The 27,328-nt window shown below is 44.6% G+C and overlaps 1 protein-coding gene across 1 annotated transcript in view; it reads left to right on the forward strand.

Annotated features, from left to right (window-relative positions):
* Nucleotides 1–2,316: 2,316 nt before the first annotated feature.
* The window catches only part of FGF9 (fibroblast growth factor 9), a 28,593-nt gene continuing 3,581 nt past the window's right edge, over nt 2,317–27,328 (forward strand). The window contains exons 1-3 of the mRNA XM_064645344.1: nt 2,317–3,232; nt 3,955–4,218; nt 10,715–10,818. Of these exons, the coding sequence (XP_064501414.1) occupies nt 2,332–3,232; nt 3,955–4,218; nt 10,715–10,818 (1,269 nt within the window). The 5' untranslated portion in view covers nt 2,317–2,331. The remainder of the gene's footprint in view (nt 3,233–3,954; nt 4,219–10,714; nt 10,819–27,328) is intronic.

A 27,328-nucleotide genomic window follows, 5' to 3' on the forward strand; every position in this document is an offset into this window, starting at 1 on the left:
AAAGTTGTAATATCTAAAACTTGGCAGAGGTGTCACATTAGTGTGGTACATGTGAGGACACCGTGTGCCAGGAACTCCTCAAGACATGCAGGATCCTTCTGACCAACTCTGCTCTCAAGAGTTAAAATCCTGCATAAAGCTGATGAGTAAGCTCTTGATGACTCACTGTGGCAGATGCAGTCTTTAATTCCAGGAGGGTATAAGGGAAGTGGGTGTGAATCTCGAGTAGAGGGGAGCTAGGGATGTTCCTGCCTCAGTGTCTCGGGGATAAAAGTGTAGGTTTTTAATACAGCCCCAGCTATTAGCAATGCCAAACTTCTGTAAGGAGTAAGTTTGACATTACACATCACACATACATTTTATGTGAAGCAGGGTTGGAACACCACCTACTCACAGATGGGTATAATTTTGGGGATGTCCTGCATAATTCATGTGTGGCTTTGATACTTATGAGTAATTCAGACATCAAAGCCTCAACTTAGATAACACTTTTATAACACTAAACTTCCTATAGCAAATAACCTGTGGCCTTTCATTTAAGTTCCGTAAAAAAAAAGGCAACTATACCAATACTTTCTTCTTTACTGTCAGATATTTTTCACAAGGTATGCTTGTGCGAAGTACAAGCTAAAAAATACTGAAGCCTGAACTAGAGAAAAAAAATACACATAATACTCTTCACTGGGACTAGAAATGTAAATTTTAAAGCACTGCAAAGTTGCTGGGAGCCTCTTTCCCTTTGCTTCTAGACTGAGAGCACACCAGATACCAGGCTTTTTGGTCTCTCAGCAACATTCCCTTTGCTTTGCCAGTGGCACAAACCTTCACTCTTCAGCAGTCCAATTTCCTAATAAGCAATTTTATGTTCTCTTCCAAGTTAGCCATTATGCATGAAAAAATCTCCCCATTAATAACCGTAAAGCTCCTTTATTGTTCTCCTTCAAATCTCCTTAAAACCTTCTTCTGACACCAAACACTTGTCACTGGCCAGGCCTGTTGCTTTTTATTCTCAAGGCTGTTTTTCCCTTATCCTTCCCCCATGGGTCTGTACTATACACCTGTTGTCTTTCATCATGGGTTAAGATCATAAGCTCTTTGGGCATAGACCATCTCTCTTATTACATGTGTCTACAGTATCCGACACAATGGGACTGTGAGCCCTGAATGGGGCCTCTGGGTACTGCCATGATCGAGTTGATAAAGAATAATGATTTTTGACATGGTGAGTTCTGCAGTTTTTCCCAAGTCATTCTGCAGTTGTTCATGCTGATATAAGCAGTGTGTGTGTGAGAGCACTGTCCTTAAACCTGATATACAGGGTAAATGCTTTGGAACTATTTGCCACAGAGCAATGACTTTCCTGTTTTGTTGTTAGGGGTTTTTCTGCTCTTGCACGTCAAAATGCATGGACTGACATGCAGCAACTGTTTCTTTTTGTGGGTTTGTACAGAACTAGAGTGATGTGACCCTGCTCTGAAGCTTCTACATCCCGTCCTTCAAATTGCAATAAAGACTGTCAAATAAAAGGGGGTGGCTCATGCGCCACTGGCGGGGGTCAGTTCCCTAAAGGTCCATGGGGATTCAGGACACAGCTTTTCCCTGAAGCAGTTTCCCTGCTAGATTTGGAAACTAGTCTCTCTCCCTCCCTCCTCTTGTGTTTAGTCACACTGGCAAGTGGGGGGATGCAGAAAGGCTGCACCAGTCAGATTTGGATTGCTAGCTTTTGTGGTGGGGAAGGCAAGGAGAGCTGCCCCCTCCACCGCATGCCCACTGAGCAGGAGGACGTGCAGAGTCGATTATTTTTAATTAAGCCCCTAGCAAAATTCTCCTTCTCTAGAATTCTGTTTCCAGGCTCCACCAATGACCTTCCTGAACCCCGCTACCTCAGTGGTGCACATCATCATTCACACCAGGCAATCTCTCCCCTCAGCCCCCAAGATATTAAGTTTCTTCTCCTTTTCTCCCTGCCTCTCTCTCTCCTCAACATTCCCAGAAGAGCCTGTGTTCAGGTTTTGCACTCAATTCAAGGGGCTGCCGGAGCGTCCTCTCCCCTCGTGCAAGGCTCTGCATCGTGCCAGGTCCTTGAGCTCTGCTCAAGAATTCTGCAAAGGCAGGAGACCCTCTGTTCCGTTGCTGGTTAACACAGCTGTTTTCTAAGGGCAAAACCACAATAACACCAATCCACAACATCATAAGAAAAGCAGAAATTCTCTCTCCCCTCGCCGGGTGTCTCCCGACAGTTTTAAATAACTTTTTTTTTTTTTCGGGGGGGGGGTGGCTGTTGGGGTGAAAGGAGAACACGTACTTCGCATCGCACCCCCGCTTCACCCCATGCCACCTCCTGGCCCTCTCTTCCCTTCCTCCAGTATGTTCTTAAATACTGGGGCCGAGCCCGGGCGCGGGGAGACCCGGTTCGCCCCCGGAGCGCTCCGGGCGGTGACAGGGCCCTGGCGCTTACCCGCACCGGTATCCCCGAAACTGCCCCTCCGGCAGCGCAGAGGCAGGGCGAGAGTGCTGCGGGCTGCCGGGGCTGGGGGCCAGAGTGGAGAAGGCAAGAAATGCGGCGTGGGCGATAAGGACCCCCCAGACCAGCCCCAGCTCCCGAACTTGACGCGTCCCGCCGGAGCCGAGTTTGAACCCCGCCTGGGACAGCGGCAGCCCGGTTACCTGCGGCAGAGCGGGCCGGGGCCGGGGCTGCGGTGCGGTGCGGGGCGGCCTCGCCTCCGCCTCCCCTGCGGCGGGGCCGGGCACCGGGCCGGGCTCGGGCTGGGCAGGCAGGGCGCTGCCCGCCCCGCTCCCCCCGCCAATGTCAGGGGGGACTCGGGCTATGCGGGCATCTCCCGAGGAGCCCGCTCCCCGCAGCGGGCGGGCGCGGTATATTTAGCATCGCGTCGCTTTATTCCTCCCCCAAAGTTTCGCCCACTTATTTATTTATTTGCCGGCGAGCGCCGCGCTGCCGCAGAGCGGCAAGAGCCGCTCCGCGCCGTGCCGAGCCCTGGAAGCGGCTTGGTATTGCAGCAGGTAGAGCTGAGCGCTAGGACCTCGGAGAATCCTTCCAGCAGCAATCAGGACTACCTTAAACCCAGCCCAATGCCTCTTCCTGCGCCACTCTGCGTGCTGGATGGAGATCCACAGTCAAGAGCTGCAGCTCAGTGCTGGAGTACAACATTTCACAGGGAGCCCTGCAGAAGCAACACCTGTTTCGAGCCAGCCAAGAAAGACACAAGCACTTGTATGTTGCTGCTTTGCTTGTGGATCGTCAATAATCCTAAACCAGTGGACATCTGCTGAGCCTCCTGAGAATTCTGGATAATAGATTTGGACGTCAAAAGTTTTTTTTTTCCTTTTTTCTTTTTTCCTTTTTTTTTTTTTTTGGATTTATCTCAGCCAACAACGTGAGATTTCCCCCCTCCCCCCCTTTGCAGGATTCATGCTGATGTATGCAGTCTGTTATAGAGTAAAAACAGCGCATGCCTTTCTGGAATCAGAATCCATAAATCCTGACGTAGCCTGTGCATCTTAAAAAAAAATCCCTATAACGCCTAGGTATTTAAGTTGCTATGATCATTCTTATCTTAAACCAAATGGAGAAACTACGGATTTTTTTTCTTTATTACAGTTGGATGGGCTGAAGACCGTATTGCTTGCTAAGAGCTGGGGATATATGCATTTATATAGATATACACATCTATATGTTTATAAATATGTCAGTGTGTGAGTATAAAGTGGTGGTTTCTTAGACTAACTGGTTTGACCTTGAACCTGTACCAGTCAAAAGAGAATATTACTTTTATTTATGCATTTAATGGATTGAAGAAAGAACATTTTCTCTGTAACTGCGCTAGGGAGGGGAGAGGAGTGGAATATACCTAATCTTATATCTCCTGGGTTTGGCACCATCATTATTGTTTATTCTCATTCTCTAAAAGCAGAATCTTCTGATGGCTCCCTTAGGTGAAGTTGGGAACTATTTCGGTGTGCAGGATGCAGTACCCTTTGGGAATGTGCCCGTTTTGCCGGTGGATAGTCCGGTTTTGTTAAGTGACCACCTGGGTCAGTCTGAGGCAGGTGGGCTACCCAGGGGGCCTGCGGTCACGGACTTGGACCATTTAAAGGGGATCCTCAGGCGGAGACAGCTATACTGCAGGACTGGATTTCATTTAGAAATCTTCCCCAATGGTACTATCCAGGGAACCAGGCAAGACCACAGCAGATTTGGTAGGTATTATCCTTAACCCTTTAGTGGTCATGTGATGAAATAATGGGGCAGAACTGCGGGCGGGGGGACGGTGGGGGGGTTCGAGGCGGGCGGGAAGGGGGGTTTGTGCTGATGACTGATCTGCCGAGGGGAAAAATGAGTTGTGTCCGGGGTTGCAGATGTACACGAGCGGCACCACCGCGGCGGAGCAGGAGCCCTCGCCGAAGTCGCCGGGTGTTTAGTAGCGATGTTTGTGTAGCCTCAAGTTCTGCTTAAGAGCAGACGCGTACTGGGAGGTGGTGGTGGCGGTGGTGGAATTTTTGTTCGGGACGTTTCTGCTGAATGATTTGATTTCGAGAGTTTAAAGGGTTTTTAATCATTAACCACGACAATTTAAAATTCACCGAGTTTCCTGGAGGGAGTGGCTCTCGTCCTATACGCAAATTGACGAGGGCTTTTCTTTCGTTTTCTCTGCCGATTACCTGCCCTAGTAACTGCCCGAACTGCACACCCAGCCTGGTTCGCTGCTCGGCGAGGATTCACCGGCAGCGCCCGCCGACCCGCAGCGGTGCTCGCCGCCCGCCCGAGCCCGCACCCGCAGCTGTGCGGCGTTGCCGGTGGCCGGCGGCCCGGGAAGGAGGGAGCGCAGGTGGGGTCCGGAACCCGCCGGGAATCCTGCGCCAAAATCTGCTTTTCCCGAGCTGTGTGGCGTGTCAGGCTGGCAGCGAATTTGAAATAGCATTCCATGGATTTCCTTTCCAGGGACGCTATTTGTGACTCAGCAGCGAGGGCTGAAGGGCTGATGGCCCCGGCCGCTCCGGAGAGCCTGTGCATGCACACACGCACACATCCACACATGCACATGCACACGCGAGTCCAGTGGGCCTGGAGCTTCTCTGCTGTCAGGGAGTCTGTTAAAGGCTTGGCAGATTGAATGCATGAAAGTAACTAAAACAGCCTGGATGAGCTGATTCTTTGGTTTTTTTCTTAAGGAGGGGTGAGGAAAATACGCCAGGTTAGCTCACCACGCTCCCAGCTGTTGGAAGGAGTTAACTTGTGAGTGAACTAACCTGACAGCACTTAAATTCGGTCGTAAAAACAAAGTCCTGTGGTGATTTTTTTCTCTCTTTGTATTTTAATGCCAGATGTTGAACGATATCTAAGCTGTATTTTATTGCTTTGTGAAGCTGTTTAGATAATGCTGGTGTTGCAGGAGATGATCTCCAAAGGGCTCAGAAGGGAAGCAGAGGGGGGGGCGGAGGAGGAGAGGACTGAGGCTCTCGCATGGTCGCAGGTTCATCCTCCATCCCCCGGCATCCGCTGCTCCCTGATACTCTCGTGCTGCTTTCGGGCTCTGCCTCCCTCCCACGGCGCCCGCCCGCCCGGGGTCCACGGGGGTGGGTGCAGGGCGAGGGGGAGCGTCGCGGCTATCCCCGGGGCACAACATCCACGCTTGCTGGCGAGAAAAAGTGCTGAAAGTGTTTCAGGCAGCCGCGGAGTGAGGGGAATTTTGCAGCTAGGCGTTTTCCTTGGCACAGGCAGACGCCGTGCGTGGCTGCTGAGCTACTGCCGCAGGTTCCCCTAGCCCGCTGCGGTGCGGGCAGAGAGCGGCGGGCGCGGCGCTGTGTGGAGCCGGCGAGGGAGGCGCGGTGCGGGGCCGCAGCAGGTGTAGGGCGCTGCGCACCGGCAGCCAGGGCGGTGTGGGGTTGGCGGCCCGCGGGGCCCCGCCGCCCCCAGAGGAGGGCCGCCAGCTGTTCCCCTTTGCAAGGCGGCGGTGACCACATTACTCGCGGCGTCTGTTTTTAAAAATGGCTATCCAGCCGCAGTTTAGGAAGCTGACAATTCCGAGGGGCAGCTCTTTCACCTCCTCGCAGCGCCTTGGCTTTAAATAGATTGGGGTTTTTGTCCTTGTCGGTTTGATCTCCGTCTCCCCCCGCAGGACGCGCCCCAGTGACAACTCTTCTCCCATAGAGTGCGCCGGTGATGCCCCTGCTCGCTCCAGGGTCGGGTAGAGCGGGCACGGCGAACCCATGAGATGTGTTGGGGCTCCCGGCTTCTCTGGGGGGAGGGAAGAGGATCTCAGTGCTTTTGTATCGGTGCTGTGAGATTGCTGTTGTGTTTGCGGGAAGGTCACCGAATAGCAGATGCTATTTGGGTTTTGGTGATTGTAAAGTCTTGTGATGATACTGGGGAGGTCTGCATCCCATCTCAGGAGCTGCCCGGGGGAGAGCGGGTTTACATGGTCTCCTCCGAGCGCGTGCAGGGAAACCTGCGCGCGTGTGCGTGTCAATGTGGGGGGACGCGTCAGAAGGAAGTTTTCTTTCAGGAATAAGGCGGACAAAGAGAAAACATTAGGGGCTGCGCGTAAACTCCTCTCTGGGCTCTGCCCTGTGGGAATCCCCCTCCCCGCACACATACACACACGCACACACCTCTGGAGAGACATCAGATAAGAGTAATTCTTTTGTGATGCTATGTTGGATGTGTGCCTATTGCATACAGTAAACCGAGCCATATTGTGTGTCTATACTCGCCCGGTTCTGGGAGCCCTGGCATTTCGCAATTCCTGCAGCAAGATGTCCATCTCTGAAAGAAAAGCTCCCCGGGAGAGTCCGGCTCGGTCCCCCCCGTAATGCGATCTCAGGTGATCAAAGCCTTATCTCTCCTGGGTCACAAAAGAATTTTTTTTTTTTGATGCAGTCTCCTTTAGTCTAGGGCATTGACTAGACACTAGAGTCATTGTAAATTCAGGAACTCTGTAACAGCGGAGAGGCGTGCCTCTGTGCGTCAGCACAAGTACTGCATGCACAGCATTAAAAAATAGGAGCATGCAGGAAAAGGAAAAAAAAAAAAGCTTGTCAGCAGGTGACCTCCGCTCCTCGGGACCTGCTGCTACAAGGAACCGCTGCGTTCATCATCTGCGGGAGCCGCTCAGCCGCCCGCCCTCCCGCCTTCCCGGCCCGCCCTGCCTGCTCCGGCGCTGGGCTGGCGGGGCAGGTTCAGCGCCGGGAGGGCGCGGGGGCGGCTACGGACGGGGGGTCCCTGCGGCTGCCCGCCTCTTCTGCTGCTGTATGCGGCGGGGCGGGCCTGCCCCCCGCCCCGGTCTGCTGGCTCTCCCCAGAGACGGCACGGGGCGGGAGGAAGGCGATGCATGCGGGGAGGGCTCTGGCCCCCGGGACTGTGAATCGTGGGCCAGGTTTTAGGGGGAGGGAAGGGCGCCGAGCGGCCTCGACAGTCTCCCCCGCTATTGAGTGTTGCAAGGGGAGGGGATGAGGGGAAGAGGGCAAGGGCGCTATAAGAGCCTAAAACTGAAGCAGGGCCCTGCTGCCTGGGGGGGCTGTGTCTGCCCCTCCCGTCTTTTAATTGGCATCATGTGGGGGAGCGGGCGGAGCGGTGACAGCTGCGACAGGCGGGACGCATCCCGACGGAGCGCTCAGCCCCGCGCCTCTCCGCGCAGCCCCGCACCTCTCCGCGCAGCCCCGCGCCGCAGCCTCGGCCGGCGGCCGGGAGCAAGGGAGGGGGGCGCCGGAAGCTGAGGGGCTCCGGGGAAGTTCCTTCCCTCACCCCGTCACCAGGCTGTCCTCCCGGCGGCTTCTTAGCCACGAAGGGCTCTGCTTCCCTCGCGCCTCCCGGAGTGGGCGATCGCTGGACGCGCAGCAGCCCGGGGAGAGCAGGGTCCGGACGGTCCCTCACCCTCCCCTGCTTTTCGCTTCCCTTGGAAGCCCTACAAAGAACTGGCTGGCAGAGTTTACCGTCTTCGTTGTTGTCTTCGGTGTGTTAGAGTGCTAAGGAGAAACTAAATTGCTTCAACCCATCAATACAAAGAAAGCCTATATGTAGCCAAAGACAAAAATGTGCAAAGGGCAAAAGCAGCAACAACAAAAAGACCGTGTAGTTTCAGAGGTGTTCATTGCTTAAAAGCCAAGGGAAATTTTTCTGTAGGCCTGTTCTTCACCAGAGCTAAGCTAGATGGAAGTTAAAATTTCACGTTTGTGAACGATCCACCCCCTCTCACCTGTGAGCCTGACAGGAGAGCATGACCAGCCTTTATGTTAGGCTGGTGTCCTGCTGCCGTTCAGCATGATCAAAGTTGGATCACGTAGAAGAAGGTGCATGAAGGGCTGATGTGTCAGGAATAAATAACTTCCCCAAAACTTTCTTCCTAAACTTCTTGTGAAGTGGTTTCATTAAAGAAAATGCTCAGTGTCTGGTGAAAAGAAATTCAGTACCCCATGTACTGAGACAGTTATTTCCTCAAAGCTTCCCTTCCCCGTTTTTAGCTATAAATAGGCCCCTAGCTTTTAAGGTTTGGAGATGCCCTGATTTCCATTTGATCCAGCCTCATTTTGAGGAGGATTATCTATTTTAATATCTGGTTCAGGTCCTAAGTACTGTCCATATATTATAGAAACTATACAGTGAAAATATTCACAGAACTGTAGGGGCAAATCATGAAATCCTTAAACTGACAAGGCTTCTGTAAGACTGTATGTTTCACCCCAGATAATCTCTTGAAGGACTTAATATGGCACATAAAACTTGCTGTGAATAGGCTTTTGAATATTTCAAATGAAGAAATCTCTATTCTGACCTCAAATATGTGGATGTTCTTTGCCAAAGTACCTTAAATTCATCTTCTGCACTTAACGATAGGATGTGACAGTGTTTTTTGTTCTTTTTATGCACTAAGCAGTGTGCACCCAAATATTTGAAATGAGAACAGCAGTTAAAGACTACATTTAGACTGTTGTGAAAGATGCCAGACTCACTAACTTAGCTACAGTATTGTATAATACACACTTAATGTAAGATTTAACTTCAGTTAAAATTGCTTGGTAACATGTACCAAGTAACACGATATTTTGGTAAAAGCTTTATAGAAAAAACCTTAGTAAGAAATCTGGAAGTACTACATGTCCAGATATAATAGGAATATTTAAATTGTTTCCGTGGATCGATTGTATCTGAGATACTACATACACCAGATAAACAGCATGCTGCCACTTTATATTACTTAAAATAATCCAAAATTACTAAATATTTTTATTTGTGCATATGTAGAGAATAGTTTAAGATACTCAGGCCTTAAAACAGGATTATCAAAACAGTAAGACTATGGTGTTTGTAGTACTGAATAATATATAAGGTAATGATCAATAGTCCCTTACAGGGAATACTTTTCATCTTCACATTAGCTTGGCTATAAATTTTCCCTATTGACTTCAACTTGTGCCATGTTAGATTTGTGATTCATGCCTGTTATTGATTAGTGCACAACTATTTTGTGGGAGATGCCAAATTAATTGCTAAAAAAATCCATGAAAGTACTTTTTTATTCGCCACATGAGGCTCAACACATACTATACCCTTATTTTATTATTTCATATACATATGATTTCCAATGAGCTTTAAAAATAGTTATATGGTGGGCTTCGGCATGAAAATTCACAAAATATATTGAAAATACTACTCTGTGCTTTATTTTGTGACTCAGAAAGTAACACAGCAGCGTGCTTCTGAATGCTGCTGGATAACTCCTGTGAGATCATTACAATCTAAGATGAGCACTCCCAAATAGAAAGCAATTTCCATTTTTTACACAAGACTTCTAGGTTTGTGCAAGGTTTGGCTGGTAGCATCCTCATTGAAGAGATAAGCAATTTGCAGGGAAGGCTGCCAGAAAATCCCCAAGCCCCCAGAACCAGATGAGCCAATACTTGATACAGATACTTGCTGTACTGTGCACGTGGATGCTGAACCTGAGAGCTTTGCAGAAGCAGTGCTTCTTGGCAAAATATTATTTCTATGTGCACAAATGTCTGTGTGAGCTTGCTCTTACGTGCATGGGAAGAGTTAATCCTGTATACACTATTACTTAGGTTTAGGATATTTTAATTTTTGAATTTGAGATGAATAAATAATAACATATCAGGGAGAATTGTTACTATCTAAACAGAAATGAATGAAAGTGGACTATACTAAGGATTTTAATTTCTCAAGCCTCTGGAAGATCACACTGTGAGTAAATCTTTCCCTGTATTCCTGGTTCATTGATGGCTGGAAGTAGATCTTTTGGTTCCATGTGTAACATTGTTTTATTTCACAATTCTGATTAAATCGTATTTTTTCAGAATTTATTTTGCAAGACAAATTTCATAGATTCCTCACTTCTACTAATTCGGGCACTCTAAAAACTTTTTTTTTCTCTGAATGTACTATCTGCTGTGCAAATCAGAGTATAATTGAGTTTGTGTTTGGAAATGATGAGAAAGATTAAGAGTAATCTTTTCATTTGGTACATTAATGCTGTTTGTAATTCATCATTCTAACCGGCACTCAAAGGACTTTAAGTATTGTATATTTGTTTGTTCCTTATGTTCCTCCAAACAACACAGAAAATGGGAAAACAGCCTTGAAAATAGCTGCTTGACACTCAGGGATCAGTCACCTCTGAAAAAAAAAATCTTTCAATGGAAACAATATATACATTGTTTGTTTTTTTCCTGCATTTTATAGGTATACTGGAATTTATCAGTATAGCAGTGGGCTTGGTCAGCATCCGAGGGGTCGACAGTGGACTTTACCTTGGAATGAATGAGAAAGGGGAACTGTACGGCTCGGTAAGTTCCCACTAGCCTTGGGCAGTTATGATACTTGTATTCTATGGGGGAAACACTAGCTTCTACAAGCTCCTGTTGCACTAGGTGTATATGCTGTATGAGCACTCTTTCTGCTCTAAGTATCTTGCAGTCTAATTTGAAACAAGACCCTGTGGGTGACATAATGAATATGGGAGAGGGAAAAGGTGACAAAATTAGGCAAGAGTAATAATGGAGATGAATGGCAATTTAGATACAAGCAATAGAGACTGATGGCCAGAGCTGGTCATTGAAGACTAAAAGATTTGTGAAGACTGTAAGATTTGTGAATGTGTCCTTTTAGTAGAAACTTAAACTGAGACGGAGTGGCTTCCTTTTGTGTGTAGGCAGAGAGCTTTCTAGGAATTGACAAAATAAGGTAGAGCGTGAGGGAAAGGACGGCATATGTAGATGAGAAAATGAGAAACAGAAGTGTGACAAAAGTTATAAAAAGTATGGGAACGAGGGCAAGAGGCTTGGTGGTCTTATCCTGAATGTTCTGCTGGTGCTCCCTAAGGAATGGCAGCGGGAGTGAGTAATGGGTATGAGGGAGGAGTAAAACTTGGTATTTCGGACCGACGTGGGAGTTTGCCAGCCTACCTGCAGCTGATGGGTGACTGTTCTCAGCAGCATGGGCTGTCTTCCAGCAGAGGAGAGTGTGTGTGTGCGTGTGTGTGTGTATGTAGGACGTGACCCTTATCTGGGAATGATGTACGCTGGAGTTCACACCCTGGGTAGACTGTGGGCAGGGGACATCTGAAATGGATCAGGTAACTCCCCAAATGGTAGAAGGCAAACTTTCTAGCAGTAAAATGTCAACCTCTGAGGTTTACAAGGACTAGAGGGGCAGTTGTCTTTGAGGAAGAGGATGGAAGTATTGAAGGGTAAGCAAATGTCTAAAGCAAAGTGAAGCTGTGCATTCACAGGGAATCATTAGAAGCAGAAGAGAAGGTGACAATAGTCGACTGATAGAGTAAATGTTGCAGAGAAACACTCAAAAAGAAGTTAAAGTGATAGAGTGTGTAGCTTTGGGTGTAGCTGAAGATAACTGTGTCACAGGGAGCAGCACTAACTGGGAAAAGGTGGGGGCCACAATGAGAGTGGGAGAAAACATGAGATTTTGGTGGTGAATGGGCAGGTGGAACAGAAAGAATAAGAGGGAAATGCAGCTTCCATGAATGTGATCCGTGGAGAAGTATAGGGAAGCGAAACCAGAAAAGTCCAGCAGAAGTGTTTTTTTATAAGTGTGTCCAGGTTCACCGATCTCTTTCTAGTAAAGTTTTGTGTGAGCGAGGGGAAGGGAACTATCTTCTGAGCAAAGAGCAGGCTAGGGGAGGAAGCCAGAAAATCCAGATAATGACAGTGTATGTGGGAGGCAGAAAAAGAGGTAGTAGAATGAGGGGCAAGACTGGGATGGAGGATGTGTGGACATGGGAGAAGGTGAGATATAGAGTTAGTGAGAGCCAATGAGTGGGAAAGGCTATAGAAAAGGGATTTAGCATAAATAGTAATACAGAGGAGGTAAAGTTTGGAAGGATGGAGAGGGAGTGAGAAAGGGAATGGACACAATGACAGATGTAAACAGGTTGCCTTTGAGGAATAAGCTGTCATAAATCACAATTGTTGTGAGTTGATGAATGTGATTAAGAACTAGCAAAGTCATGAATACTTTTATGGTTCAGTTAGGCAGCAAAAAGGCAGAACAACAACAGTAATATGAATCAGTAATGTTGATAATCATCAGTAAGAGTAATTAAAACTTACAAACATAGTGAATCAGTTACTCTGCATTTCAGATATTCTGAGAAAGAAAATGTGCTTATTGATAGAGCTTAAATGCATAGACTTGGGAAAACAAATGTTACCTTGCTTTTCTGTGTAATTTATATTTTCTATTTGCAATATGTTTGACTGTCAGAGTGAATTACTCAAAACATTCTTTGCGGAAGAAATATGCACAAGAAATTCTTTGTAAATTACTAAGCTCACTGCATTTATAAAATAGTTGTTCCATGAACAGCAGTTCTAAAGGAGTCTGCTTTCCTAGGGGTTTGTGTCTCACAGGACAAGACATGGGTCTCCCTGACCTTCTGTCCCTGCAATAGCACAAATTCCTCAGCCTTTTGTGTTTCTTGTATGGAGAAAGAGACAGTATTAGCTGTCCACGCTCACCAGATTGTCAGTTTGCAGGGATTACATAGTTTACCACTCCCAAGTGGGATGTGCAAATGATTTCTCTTCTTTACCATGCCTCTGATTAGTTGAAAAACGGATAGGAACCTAATTTTCTTGAAGACCTTTGCCTCCTGATTGAAACTAGTTGAAAAGCCAAGGAAAGAGAGACAGGCAGGCAGATGGATGTGCAATATAATTGGATAACCTCTTTTCCCTAAGAAAGGACACTAAAAATATGAAGCCATTCATAATGGAGAACTGGCAATCTGTGAGGCTAGAATGCAAAGTTCAGGTTAAAATCTGATGGATGATATGGCTTGTTGTCAGCCTCCAGAGATGGGACATACTAAAGAGTGATGGTAATTGAATTACATTACTTCCAATGAAATATAACCTCTAATGGCTACTCAATGTGATGATGCTTTAAAGCCTTGTCAACACTAGCAATCCTAGTGCCTATATTTCAGCAACTGTCAGCTCTCTTAGAAACACTGAGATAAGCATGCCTCAGAGCAGATTTTTGTGTAGAATTGGCTGGACATTTTTAAGTGACAACATTTCATTTTTGGTTTTGGTGAAAAAATCCACTTAATTGAAAAGTAAGTTCTCTGAGAGAATAAATATTACAGCCTGAACTAGAAGCAAGGCACAATCCAGCACAGAATTATCTCTCTGGTGAAGTAGAAGACTAGTTTAAGCAAGATTAGTTTTGAGACTGATATGTGATAGACTGCAAAAAACTTAATTCAGTTGTTCACCTGCATTAAGCAGAGCAGTCACTTGAGTGGAACTGTTCTGTTGCAGCAGTAAGGTGTCCTTGTGCTGCTGTGCTGGGAGCTGGATCCCTCTGTCTTGGTTTCTTTTCTGAAGGCCATGAATAACACCAGCTTTTTCATGGAGTAGGTACACTTATGACACTGTGAATGTGTTTCCTACGGTGGGAAAACTGTTTCCCACACACAACTGAATAGCAGCCTAAGAAATACTTGGTATTGCTCCACATTAGCGTTGTGGATCTAAGTAGGTGCTTAGATCCACCACTTGTAAGGCATTCAGTACTCAACACTATTGGAACAGGTGTCCTTTGTCTATGACACTATCATATTCATATTCAAATTGCTGCATGAAAAATATATTAGGTGTGAATCAAATCAGTGACCTAAAAGGCTTCTATCCTTCTGTGTTTGAGTTTGAAACATTTGTCACAGGAAGATTTTTCCCAGTGTATTTGTGGTACCACTGGAGATGGGACATACGGCAAAGCAGAGCAGCCAGGGTTGGTGACCGCTGCCAGTTTTCATGAAAGACAATAGTAAAGGCAGTTTCAGCATATCTTGATCAAAACACGTTACTCTTGGCCTTCTCAAAGTTCTGCTTTTCTTCTAAATTAGCTGCCTGACAAACTCTTCCCAACGTCCCACTGTTACAGTGGGCAGTTCTGACTGCACTTTCTGGTCAGAAGGGCACAGTGACTCTTATGCTGCTCTTAGGCAGGTATGTGTAACATAGTGTGGCTCTTCTCAAGTTCTTCCTCAAGCCATGGGTTCAGCCAGGGAAAGCTGAAGATGTATGTGATACTGCAGAGAAGCCAGTGGTAGCTACATACAAATGACTTGGAAGCTGGTTAGTGACAGCAGCTTTCCGTCTTGTCTGTCCCCGCTCTCCTTTTACCTTGTCTTTGCCTTGCAGCCTGCAGCTATGACTCATCAGGTTTTACAACAGCTACTGTGCTTGTCACTGGAGAAGAGGAAAAATGCAAACTACAGACAGGACCCTAAGGGTGTTAAGAGAAGATTCAAAGACTGTTTCCTTCCCAAGTGCCAAACAGCTCTTGCCAACACCTCTGACAAGAACATTAGCAAACGTGTCTTAGCTGTGCTCCTCAGGGCCATGCCATGGAGTGAGGGAGGTCTCTCTGATCAGTCCCAAGACCTTCATGCTTTTGTGGGCTGTCCCCATCGTTGTGCTGCCCTTGGGCATATTAAAAGGTGGCACCTACGTGGCAGACAGTGATGTGTACCCGTGCCATGGGGTGCCTCTTGTTCCCCCTGCGGGCTGTCCTCTGAGGCAGTCCTATGCTATCTCAAGCACAACAAGACCATGGAACACCCTCACCTCGGCTGCTCTGGTAGTCCTGGGCTCTTCTGCAGTAGAGAGCTGTGCTACATCCCACTGCTGACATCCCTACCCCACCAATCTCCCAAGAACATGGACTTGCCCCACTCCTCTTCTCAGACTAGATATAAGGAAAAAAATTTTTTACAATGAGGGTGGTGAGACACTAAAACAGGTTGCCAAGACACATTGTGGATGCCCCATCACTAGAAACATTCAAAGTCAGGTTAGCTGGGGCTCTGAGCAACCTGATGCAGTTGAAGATGTCCTTGCTCATTGCCAAGGGGTTGGACTAAATGAGCTGTAAAGGTTCCTTTCAACTCAAACCATTCTATGATTCTGTGAAATGCTGGTGCCTCCATTGCTCCTTGTGTCCTTGGCAGATCACAAAAGACAGCTCAGGCTGGATGGTCAGGAGGAATACTGGTAGTTGGAAGATCTGGAGCAGCTATCAGGGAGCTGTGCAGAGGGAAGGAGCAAGGCAGGAGTGGAGATGGTGGACTTCTGGGGAAGGAGGAAAGAGCTAGCAGTGTATAGAAGGAGAGGCCAGGGGAGAGTAAAGAGAGAAGTTTCATGTCGCCACAGAGCAGCTGGGACAGGGCTGAAGAGCCCAGACTGGGAATCAGAAAGGTAACTACACACCTCTGGGTTTGACTTACAGGGTGTGTGCTGCAAGGTGATATTTAGGAACGCTTTTAAAAGAGTAATAAATTACTGTCCTTCAAAAAATTAACTGAAAGCTTGTTTTGGGATACTAAACTTGCCTTTTGCTCCTAAAACACTAGGGAGAGAGTGGAGGAGGATAGAGGGAGAGAGAATTGTCCTTGAAGGAACATGTTTTCCCAGCAAGTGTGCAGGGAGGTGACGATACGCTTCTTTGTTGTCCAAGCAGGGCTGCACCTGCAGTGCTTTATGCTTTTGTTTGGGTCCCCACAGTCCTGGAAGGGCTATGCAGCTACAAAGACAGATGAACAGAATTTTTTTTGACAAAAAAGGTTTGTCATAGTTTACTGAAAATTGCTTGATGTAGGCATGGATTTGTTTGGCTGCATTCTAAAAATATCTTTTACGTTCCCATGCAAATAAGGGAAGGGAATCGTTCAGCCCTTCAAAGGTTAGGTCAAGGTGCACGGAAACAACATCAAGAAAAAAACAGGTTGAAAGTGCATGTTGAGAACAGCATTTGGGCCAAGTATATGATCACTACAAGTATTTAAATAAATAAATAAATTACCCTGCAGTGTCATCACACTTTCCTTTTAGTGTTAAGCACCTCTGATCTAAAGCTTTTCCATATGCTTCAGATAGATTTTTTTTTTTAATTTTTAATAATAATCTGGATTATATGTTCATCAGTGTTCATCATAGGTACCATGGCTGAGGTGAACCTGGAAACAGCACAGTTGCAATGCACAATTTTTGGAAGGAGAATTAAATGCAATTTCCTTGAGTGAAGGCACAGACTTCTAGGCTGAGAGTGGTCAAATCCCAGGAGGGGTAACGGCTGCAGCACCAGATTAAAAACCCTTCTGCTTGTGTTGTTATTATTATTTACAATAATAAAGTGCCTTTTGATAAACAGTATAAATGGTGGAGAGACAGAAGGCAGTTTCTATGGCAGCTGACTTGCAAGGAGTGGTCAGGTTTTCCTCACAAGCAGCATTGCTCAGGAAAAACTGGCACTCTCGTGATCAAAAACCTGTTGGTGTGTTTTAGCAAAAACATTCGTGTCTTCTTGAGTAAATCTGCTTTAAGCAGGAGACTGCAAGAAGCAGGCCTGCAGCTAATTTGATGGGCAGACTCTGAGATCTGAAGAGGCCCAGTTCAAAAAGGTGATTATGGCTCTGAATGTAAAGGAAACTTGAAACTTTGTCAGAAATGCAAAAATCCTGTGGAAACACTATCCCAGAAAGGGTGAAACTGCAAGCAAGGATTTGGAGACTAAAAGGCTGTGAGTGCTTAGCAGAGGGTCTGTGAGGAATGGGAGAAGGCCAAGTTGCAGAAAAACCTGTGTCTTAGAGGTGTAGAAGCATGGGGATAAAATGGCAATTCCTGCAATAAAGCTGATTTGGGTCCTGAAACATATACTAAGATATAAAGTGAAATCTTTTTAAGCTATTAAATGAAAAGGAACAGGAGTCTTTGCCAACATGGTGTACTCAGGTGGGACTGTAAATGGAATACAGTCTGAGTGTGGATGCTAAGTGGGCTAGCCCTATTTCTGATATATTCCTTGGGGTGGAAACATGGGTCTGGGGAATTCCCTGTCATGGGATGAACAAAGGGAGCAGGGGCAGCCAATAGCACTGCTAAAAGAAGCGACTGCTTTCCCTCCAGCCCTCCATCCGCTCCCTTTTCCTGGCACAAGGGTTTCTTTGCTGCCTGGGGAATTGAAGCAGGAAACTGGAAAACAAATCTGGACAAGCAGAAGGTCTTCAGCCACAGTGGTTCCTTCCCAAGTCACCAGAAGGTGTAGCACAAAGGTGGGAGCAAGCCCTGGTGAGGGAGTGTTTGCTTCTTTCCAAGGCAATGCAGGTGTTTTCCATCCTCAAGTGTGTGTGTACCTCTGGCTGCGTGGTTTGTGTTTGGCTGAAGGGCTGTCAGTCTGACTTGGGTTGTGCTTGGGGCATAGAAACATGCTTCTAAATGAAACAGTAGAGGAGGACCTGGAAGTACACGCAAGATGAGTTTACTGAAGCAGGATAAATTGTTTCAGGCAAACCTAGTATTTTATTTTTGGTAGGAATTTCTTTTTCTAGAAATGGGAAATTGTGCTAATCTGCAGGGCTGTGTTAGGTATGACCCACAGAAAAGAGCATTTGTTACAGTGGGTAAAATTAGTGTTAATAGGAGACTTGTATGATAGATGGTGAAAACTCTTGAGGAGAAGACAGCAATGGGGAGTGCTGAAAGGTGTTAGACTGGAGTGAAGCTATTAGTGGAGTTTTTATGGATTGGTCCTTGGACTGATTTTATTCCCTGTTTTTATTAGGGACATTAAACATCTCACCATAAAAAGGTAGTGATGTATTATTGAAATTTTTGCTAAGCTGGGAAGTATTTCCAGCACAGGAGGCAACCTCACAGAAGGGCTCTGGTGACTTAAAGTACCTAAAATATTTGCCTGTGAGGCTCAGGGAGAGCTCTATCAGTGCCGCTACATACAGCACTGGGAGGGTTCAGTCTAAATGCACAATGCAGTTGGTCACTTGTGTTAAAGAAGATGGATTGAAACCAAAACAGGTGCAGAAAGGGCTTACTGGGATGATCAGGGGGATGAAAAGGCTATCAAATGATGGAGTCTAAAGATTTTGACTTAGCCTGCAGAATGAAAACTGAGAGGGTATGCTCTTGCTCTCTGTAAATATGTTGAGGTTTAACACCAGGGAGGAAAAAAAAAGTCCTTGAAATAGAGTACAAGAATGGATTGGTTTGAATGGGTCACAAGAAAGCTTAGGCTGGATAATGGTGAAGTTTCAGGTTGTGAGGAAGCGAGATTTTGAGCTGGCCAGAGGGAATTTTGCAGGGAGCTGGGAGATTAAGCATAAATGCTTTCTCTGCACTGTAGAGTAGGAAACAGTTCTGCAATTGTGGACATTTGTGGAGGGCATAAGTCTGAGAAAACCCCTGAAACTTGAGCTACCTCATCTACTTCACCTTTGCAGACAGGCTTTCTTGGAATTTGGATGAGCAGCTTTGCTGGAAGCTGAGTGTTGTTAGATGATGTTCTCCACAGGTACCAGCACGGGGGATGAGAGCAGAAACTGCAATCCACTCAGCAAGGTATGAAGGACTCAGTAGAAAAGAAAAGTCTTTTGAGATGCGGGTACTGGTTTAGGAAGAATTGATAGTTCAGTTAATAAGCTTGACACAGCAAGAAAGCTTTGTGAGAAACTGTAACTGTTATGGTTCTTTTTAAACTATGGCTTCAGTACTTTTTAAATCAGAATTTCACAGACTATAACACCTGTCACTGACGACTACTAATAGTGTCTATGAGATAGATACTACACTTTTCCTCAGATCTTTGATATTCCTCAGAGGACTTAATTTCAGATGCTTACTAGGTCTGAAGATAATTTTATATGAGAGAAAACCTTCAATGACCTCGTTACCTTGGTCTGTAGTTCACTGCTGATCTTGGACTCTCACTACATGTCTGGGACAGGATTAGAGTATCTTCTACATAAATTATGTACTATATATGTGTGTGTGTGTGTGAGTGTGTGTGTGTACATATATATAAAGCTAAGCTTTGTTAAGCAAGATTTTACTCAAACATTAGTTTGATGATTTGCTTTCCCCTGGCTAAAGATGTCTGGAATTTTATGTTCTTATGAAAATAGGAGATTAGAGGTTCCCTCCTTCTATTGTGTATTTCTTTCTTTCTTGATCCAACACTGGCACTTGTCTGACATGTCAGGAGGTCATTTTAGGAATCTAAAGCCACAGAAAAACCCAAAAAACTTGCCTTTTTTTTTTTTTTTTTTTCTTTTTTTGTAGAGTTGCTTCACTTCTGGTTTAGCTTCCTGAAACTGGCTTGCTGCCTGTTTGGGCAAGCACTAGTGCTCTGTGGGGGAATCGGGTGCAATGTGGAATGGGAGAAGGGTTGAGCACTGTGCTTCTGAAAGCAGGTAGTTGTTGAAGTTGGCATAACTACGTCACAAACCCAAATCCTACCCAGCAAGCAAGAGTGGGACATCTTCAGATTCTTTTCTTTGCGATTTTGTTGCTCCCAGTCACTGCAGCCCTGAACATTTCTGGAGCTAGCTGTGTTAACTATCCAGAGCTGTGAAAAGGTTCAGTGTCTTCGGCTGATCTGAGAACACTGTGTTGAAGTGACCTGCTAAAAGAGCATCAGCAGCAGTGACACACTGAGATGTGCTTGGGGATTATTTGCTGTGTCAGATAAAGATCTGATGTGCTCTGTTTCTGATTCAGGACCCAGGGAGATGTGAATGTGGCACTCTCTCCCACTTTGCCATTCATCGTTTTCAAAGACAGAGTAGACAAAGTCCACCCTGCAGGGACTTCATTAGGGATTTTGTCTAAGTTGAGATTTGCTTTGGGGTTTGAATGTGCTCCGGCTGATTTGGTGATGGGCAGTAATGCAATTCATTTGTGTTGCATTCAAAAAGTTTGAGAAATAAAGCTTGTTACAGTGCAAATCCATATTTTCTCCTTTATAAAGCCCTTTTGTTTCCTTTTCATTCCTTTTATAAAGGCAGACCTCTGCCACTACTTTTGATTTGAAGATAAGATTTTATATCTGGGTACCACATGCTGCTGCTGAGGTAAAACTTGTCTTCAGGTGTGGATGCTGCATACTTTTGAGGTCTGGCCTAGGCCATGCATCTTTAATCTGCTAAACTTTGCTCTTCAAATTTAACACAATTATAAGAGGCAACTGTGACTCAGGAGAAATTTTGACTTGATTCTATTATGGTTGAAATACCATTGACCTCAGTGGAATCAGAATTGAACCTGCTCCTGTAAACCCACCAATTAATTTTATGGCTGTGTCAGCAGATCTCAATCAAGATAAGAACTCTATTGTATTCATAATTTTAAAAATGTAAATCTAGACAAGGTTCCTGCCTTTGAGAGTCTGCAATTTAGAGGCAGTCTTTTAGCGTGTATACTTTTGCATAGGAAGGGGGATTTTGGCCTGCTGATGCCTTTGTTAGGACAGCATCTAGTGTATAATCAGACTCAGAATAGGAAACTCTTCAGGGAAGACTTCAAGAAAATATTTTGAGTTATTTTAGAATATAAAAATGTTGTAAAGTTTAAACAAAAAACCAAGTTCTTTTTTTCCTTATACTCTAAAAACCTGAATTCTTTGGAAAGTCCATGTGTTGCAGGTACCTGGTAGACCAACAGCCTGGTCTTTGAGCTCTTCAGTCACCAATTCTGTTCAAGTTGTTATTATATATATATATATATATCTTGTTTTTTTCAGACAGAATGACAACTTCTTTCATCAAAGCTGAAATTAACTGCATGACTGAAGTGTGACCCATTGAAAGACAGGTCCACTGGTGTGCATGTGTATGTGAGGAGTAGGGGTCTCATGGAGGAGCAGAGCCACCTGACTTCCAGCATTTCCCTAAGGCAGGGCATAGCAACACCAAAGATGAGGGAATTTCCTGAAAAATATTAAGGAACTACTTTTTGTTCTACTCAGAAAGTGAAATACTAAAAATTGCATATCTAAATCCATGACTTTATGGAGGAATTGCCTCTGGGAAAAGGAATGGGGGAAGTGTCTGAAGAGTCATCTCTGGAGAGATCATTTATGAGAAGTGTTTGCCAATGGAGGAGCACTGCTGTCTGAAAGGGGAAATGTGACATCTTTTCTTCAGCAGCAGCTCTTTGAAATGCTGGCCTTCCTTCCTGTCCAAAAGAGGTGGGAAATTAAAAGGCCTCATTTTCAAACAACTTAAACTGAATATGCTATTGAATCCTGCCAGGTAAAGATTTTAGAATGCCAACTCTTTGCTATAGTGCCCACCAAAGCACCGTAGATTTTAAAATCTCTCTGACAAGTTTGTTGATTTCCAAGACTCCAGTGGATGTGTGGCATTTCATTGAGGTGGGCTGGATCTTTCCAAACTGTGATAGCCTGTGATGCTGTGTTTGTTTGTCGTCCAGAATGACAATGTGGTCAGTACTGTCCTTGTCCTCTGAGCTAGTACCTAGCAGGTAGCTTTGCATAAAATTAATAGCAAAATACAGAGACAGGCTTTTGTTCATCAGTCCTTGACCAAATCGTTTTGCTGAAAGAATAAAACATGAAGTATTTTAGTGTACATTTACGTATAATAATTATTTGGTCCCTGTGGCAAAAGTGTTTTATGAGAGGCACTGAGCAGTCTGCTGGTTTTATGGTGACACCTTGTAGCTGAGAGATGAAATGCTTCTCTTATGATGGATAAATCCAGTTTGGGGGGTACTCACTGAATGTAGAGATTCATGCAGATTAAGTGCCTTTTATCCCCCACTTTACAATGTTTTTCAGCATATGAGTTTTGCTGCTCCTGCAAGAGGCAGCACTTTCTGCTGAAAGAGGGCCACCTATCCTTTAAGCCTGTGTTCTGTGCTTAGAGAACCACATAACAAAGTAAAAAATACTGACAAAACACTTTTGTGCTATGTTCCTTCTTGGTTGGATTTAAGGAAAGCACGTTTTACTTAAAAATCTCCATTCAGTTAAAAGCTTAACTAGTATTCAGGCTAAAGAGTGTGTGTGTGTAGCTGTAGGATAGCAGCCCTAGTTTGACATATATGTTGTCTTCTGACAGAAGAGAATTTGTGGAGTGGGGAGCTGGGGTAGGTCAAGTTACAGCTTTCAGTAAATCTGAGAATGCCTGAAATGGTTCTTTTAGTGTCTTAAAATATTTGTTGCCTTTTTATCATTGCAAGCCTGATCCATGTTCCATTTAAGCTGGTGGGAACTCTTCCCTTGTCTTCTTTAAAAATTGGCTCTGACCCCTGTATCAGATTGCATACCACCTTGCTTTCTGATTCCTGGAAGGGTTCAGCCAAGCGTTATAAATTAGATGCTTAGATAACATTGATGACTGCAGTTCTTGATTGTGCTGGGGGAACCAAAAATAAAATAGAGGTCAGAAGTGTGACTAGTAAATGACACAGTGTGGGCCAATTCCTGCTGACATGGAATGTAGGGGAACACACTTGCTTGTTTGTTTGTTTGTTTGTTTTGTAAGAGCTGACTTTGTCTTGGTCCTACTCCATTGTGGTGTGGAGAAGGAAACTTGTTAGCTTCCAGAGAAATGACACTGTGACAGCTTATGTAGCCCAAGACTTGTCCCTGGAGTTTTGTCATGACTTCCAAAAGCATCATGAGCAGACCCTGGGTATTTAGGTGAAAATGAGTTTTCATCTCATGCACTTAGCTGGACAGATCTAAATCAAGCCCTTAAGAACAGGAACATGGCTGCTGATGTGCAGCCTATGCTGGCAGGTGCAAGCTCAGGCACAGTGGGGTTGCTCGTCTTATAATGATTTCATGTCCAGGGAGGGCGTGCTTAAAGCTTGACAGATGCTGCAAAGAAGACTCTCAAAGGGGTAGATATCAGCAAAACCAAGAGCTGAGGAGCTGGCAGCGGCAAAAATGGATTGAAGCCTAATTGGCATCTCATCCTCCTGCAGCTCATGTCAGAAGAACTCCATAAACAGCCCCGGGATAGTGTAGTACCTATCCCAGTCTGGTCCCTCCAGAGAAGGTCTGTGATAGTGTGGAAAGCAAGGGAATGGGAGAAGTGGGGCAACAGGGTAAAGGAGTGAAGCAATGAAATCCCTCTTGCACTGACAGTCTCCTGGGATTTTACTGTTGATGCTGGAGTCTGCTTGCTTTGTTCAGGAAGCTCTGCCTTTCTGTTGCCTGCATAGGGACATGGAATCGCCACAGGGTGTGTATCTGTGTAGGTATTGTGGCTTTTGGCAATCATGATACCAAGGGGACCAGGTTCTCTTGGGTCTTGGGATTTTTTGTATGAAAAATATTAATCTTTAAGCACTGTCATAACTACTCCATGGCAGCAGCACAGAACAGTCACACATTTTTTTATTTATTTTGTAAGTGGGGATTTATATATAAAAAGAACTGTAACTAAGTGGCTTAGGAGAAGAAAGGAAGATGAATGCTCCATCCCTGTGAAAGTACAAGGTGACCTCAGGTAGGGAGAACGCCATTGCCTAACTGTGGTTTTGCCAGGACACATTGTCTGATTTCCCTCATCTTATTAGAAGTGCTGTGAAATATGAAATGTGTATGAGTGGCAACATGGGTGCCTGACTGTTCGCCCCATCTCTCCTCTGGCCCTGTGAGGTTTCTGTCTGAAAGGCTTGTGGAGAAGTACTGACGCAAACACAAAAAACCAGTCAGCTGGTCCTTTTGATAGACTTTTTTTCCTTCTTTTTTTTTCTTTTTCATGTTCTGTCAAATTATCAAACAAAGCATTCTGAAAAAACACTGCTTGGAGAGACTCATCAAAGAAAGCTCTGTGACACTCACAAAGTCAGACACTCAGTGTGCAGAGTTTGCCTCACACTGTGGTCTAATTTGGAAAAGAAAGTGGAGCTGCTTGGACCCTGGTATTTGGCTTCTCATTGTGGCTGGAGTTTGTTCACCCAGCCAGAGACTAACAGGCTTAGCATGGGAGTTCAGACAATACCACAGCAAATGCTAAACTAGACCTTTATTTATGACGGCTCTGGATGAGTGTTAATTATTAGCTGAACATAGTATGTTCTAGAGGCTGTTTGCATTACAGCATGGGAAGGGCCAACGGCATGTAAAATGTGTGTGTTGGTAGGCAGAACAGCAGAGCAAACCACTTCAGAAAAGAATAGGGGTTTTTTGTTGTTTCTCTTCACTACATACGCAGTTTTTATTAGTGCCATGTAGCCATAATGAGGGATTTCCATGAAATTATTTAGGAAATTATATATTCGAACATGATTTTATTAAGACAGAATGGATTAACATGGTGATGACGTGCAGCAGGTATATAGGAAGTGCTGACTACATCAGATATATTTCTTGTTAATAGTTGTTTGGAATTCTGGGTTAGGTGTTTTCTTGTCTCTTATGAATCACTGTAGCAGTTTGCAAAAGGGAAAATGATACGTGATATAGAACAGAATAATTTGCTAGGCATGAAAGGTATTTATTGTGATTTTAGGAATGGTGGTCTGAAGAGGCTTCCTTCTGTCAGATTACAAAATTAATGAGAGTTTTAGATCCATAGGGTTATTTAAAAGAAAAAAGAAAGAATATTAAAGTGTTTTGTATAGGACCCTGCACTGTTCTTTCAACTACTAAGCAGAACAAATGTCTTATGTTCTTTAGAGTCATGAAACCACGCTCTGAGCAGTGTACATGTGTTTTGTGTATTTTCACTTATTTATAATGAACTACTTCACAGGAATAGCTATTCTTAAACAAGATAGCAAAACTTTCATTATGATGGCTGTAACTATGTACCTTAATAATTTACAATCTCACTTTTAATTGGTCTGCCTGGAAATAGGAAAACATAATTATTTTTCTCCTGTGTTAGGTGGTAGAGAATGTAGGAAGGGAAAGGGGTCCTGTGCTTGCTAATTGACCAGGCATTAGCAGACTTCTGAATTAAATCTGTCTTGGAGGTTTGTGCTTGTGATATGTGCATCTTTGTACAATTCAATTATTTGAACATTCTGAGTTAAAAAAATTAACAGGTGAAGAGTAGAAATGTAGTGAAATGAAAATCAATTACTTTGAATTGAATGCTCTATGAACAGTCCTCACAGAAAACACGTGGAATGTGGTGTAACATCTGATTGATATAATTTTGAGGTCACCTCCTTATTTGGCCCTGAACTAAATTATTTGAGCAAGGCAGGCAGCCTCCCCTTTCACAGGAATGCAGGTTACTTTCCATAGCTGTTCCAGCTGGGTATGTTTGGTATTTGTGTCAGCTTTCGACAAAGACATCTAGCAACTTTAAGTATGGTGCAAGGAAATGTTTGCACTAGAAAATTGATAGTCAGTTGCTAGAATAGAAGTATGCAAAAATTGCTGTACTCTAGGGCTAAATCTTGCTTTCAATTATGAATAGAGGGACTTTCTAAAAGTCACAGCCAGAAGGAGAAATGCCAGCCACTTATGATCAGGAAGCATTTTATCCTTTCCATACTGGAAGAGTTGACTTTCATCAAGACTTTCCCATCCTAAGCTGGTGGGACAAGAAGATGGTGTTGGCAGGATGGACCAGCTTCACCCCTGCATTGTGCTCGTTTCTGGCTTGAATAACGGAGTGCATACTTAAAACATGAGTGTAAGCTAGTAATGCTGTGCACGGTGGTGGTAGTACATGGCTTGGTGGTGGACTCGGCAGTGTTAGGTTCATGGTTGGACTCGACGATCTTAAAGGTATTTTCCAACCTAAATGACTCTATGATTCTACACAGATGACTATCCTGGTGGATGTTGATTTCTCTCTGTCTTGGTACTAGATGAGCCATTATTGTAACAACCTTGCAGGGCATGGGAAGAAGGGTATTATGGGATTTTAGTGTCCCACAATATTTACAGAACCTGAACCAAAGTCACTGACACCGACTTGCTCCGGTGCTTTCTGACTACAGCCAGAATTTCTAGGTGTCCTAGAAGGAAAAGGTTTGATGAATTTATAAAGAAATTATTTCACTTCTCTGAAAGGCTGATTGTTAGTGTCCCTACATATCTGATCCTAAATCCTGACTGCTCTGTCAAGTTCATGATGAAGTATTTGCCTACTGTTTATACATGAATTTCTGCAATTTTTGAAGGACAAAAGAGACATAGCTGTGTTGTGAGTGAATAGAAAGTAAAACCAGGATAGGCTGGTAAAATAAAGATTGAATTTGTAAGCTTGAAATCCATTTAACTCATCTCAAGTGCAGTACAGTGCAAACCCCCTGATTCAAGGTCTGCTAGTTATGTGTGCCACAGCACTGTCATGATCCATCAAACCTGCCAGATAAAGAGAGGCTATTTTAAAATTTCTCCTTCAGGGCATGGGGAAGTACTGTTCTTGCAAAGATAGAAATTTATGATGATGCTAAAAAAAATGCAGATGAAGTGAATAATTAATGAATTCAAGACAGGACTGAAATATCTTCCTAAAATGCCGCTATTTTTAGCAGAGAGTGCTTCTGCAGTGCTTGTCATGTGATCCTACTGCCTTCTGAGAGCAGGAAAACAATTTGAATTGGTTTCTCTTTCCCCATGGACCTATATAGGCCCAGCATATAATATCCCTTAGCATCTGCTTCTGTCTTAAAGCAAAAAAAGTGATTTTAAACCTCATGCAAAATAAAACACTAATGAAACCTATACTTATAGATAATCTTTATTGCAGCTGAATATTTTTCATAGTAGTTTGTACTTTTGAGGCTGTACAAGAGGGATACTGCAATGGGTATAACTCACAGCTGCTGCTGGTCCAGTAGTACTCATTGCAGCTGCGTTTTCGAGCTAGCAAAGGACATAGAGACAATTATCAACTGGAGGTTGCAAGGTCTGGCCCATAGATAAGGGTTTAACTTGACAGATTTGTGCTTCTTTTGCCTATAACTAGTATAGAATGTTGCTGTGTTTGAGCTACTTAGAACATTAAAAATGCCATAGTCAGAAATGCCTCTAAAATAA

This window comes from Pseudopipra pipra, chromosome 2 (genome assembly GCF_036250125.1).
Source record: "Pseudopipra pipra isolate bDixPip1 chromosome 2, bDixPip1.hap1, whole genome shotgun sequence".
Classification (NCBI taxonomy): domain Eukaryota; kingdom Metazoa; phylum Chordata; class Aves; order Passeriformes; family Pipridae; genus Pseudopipra; species Pseudopipra pipra.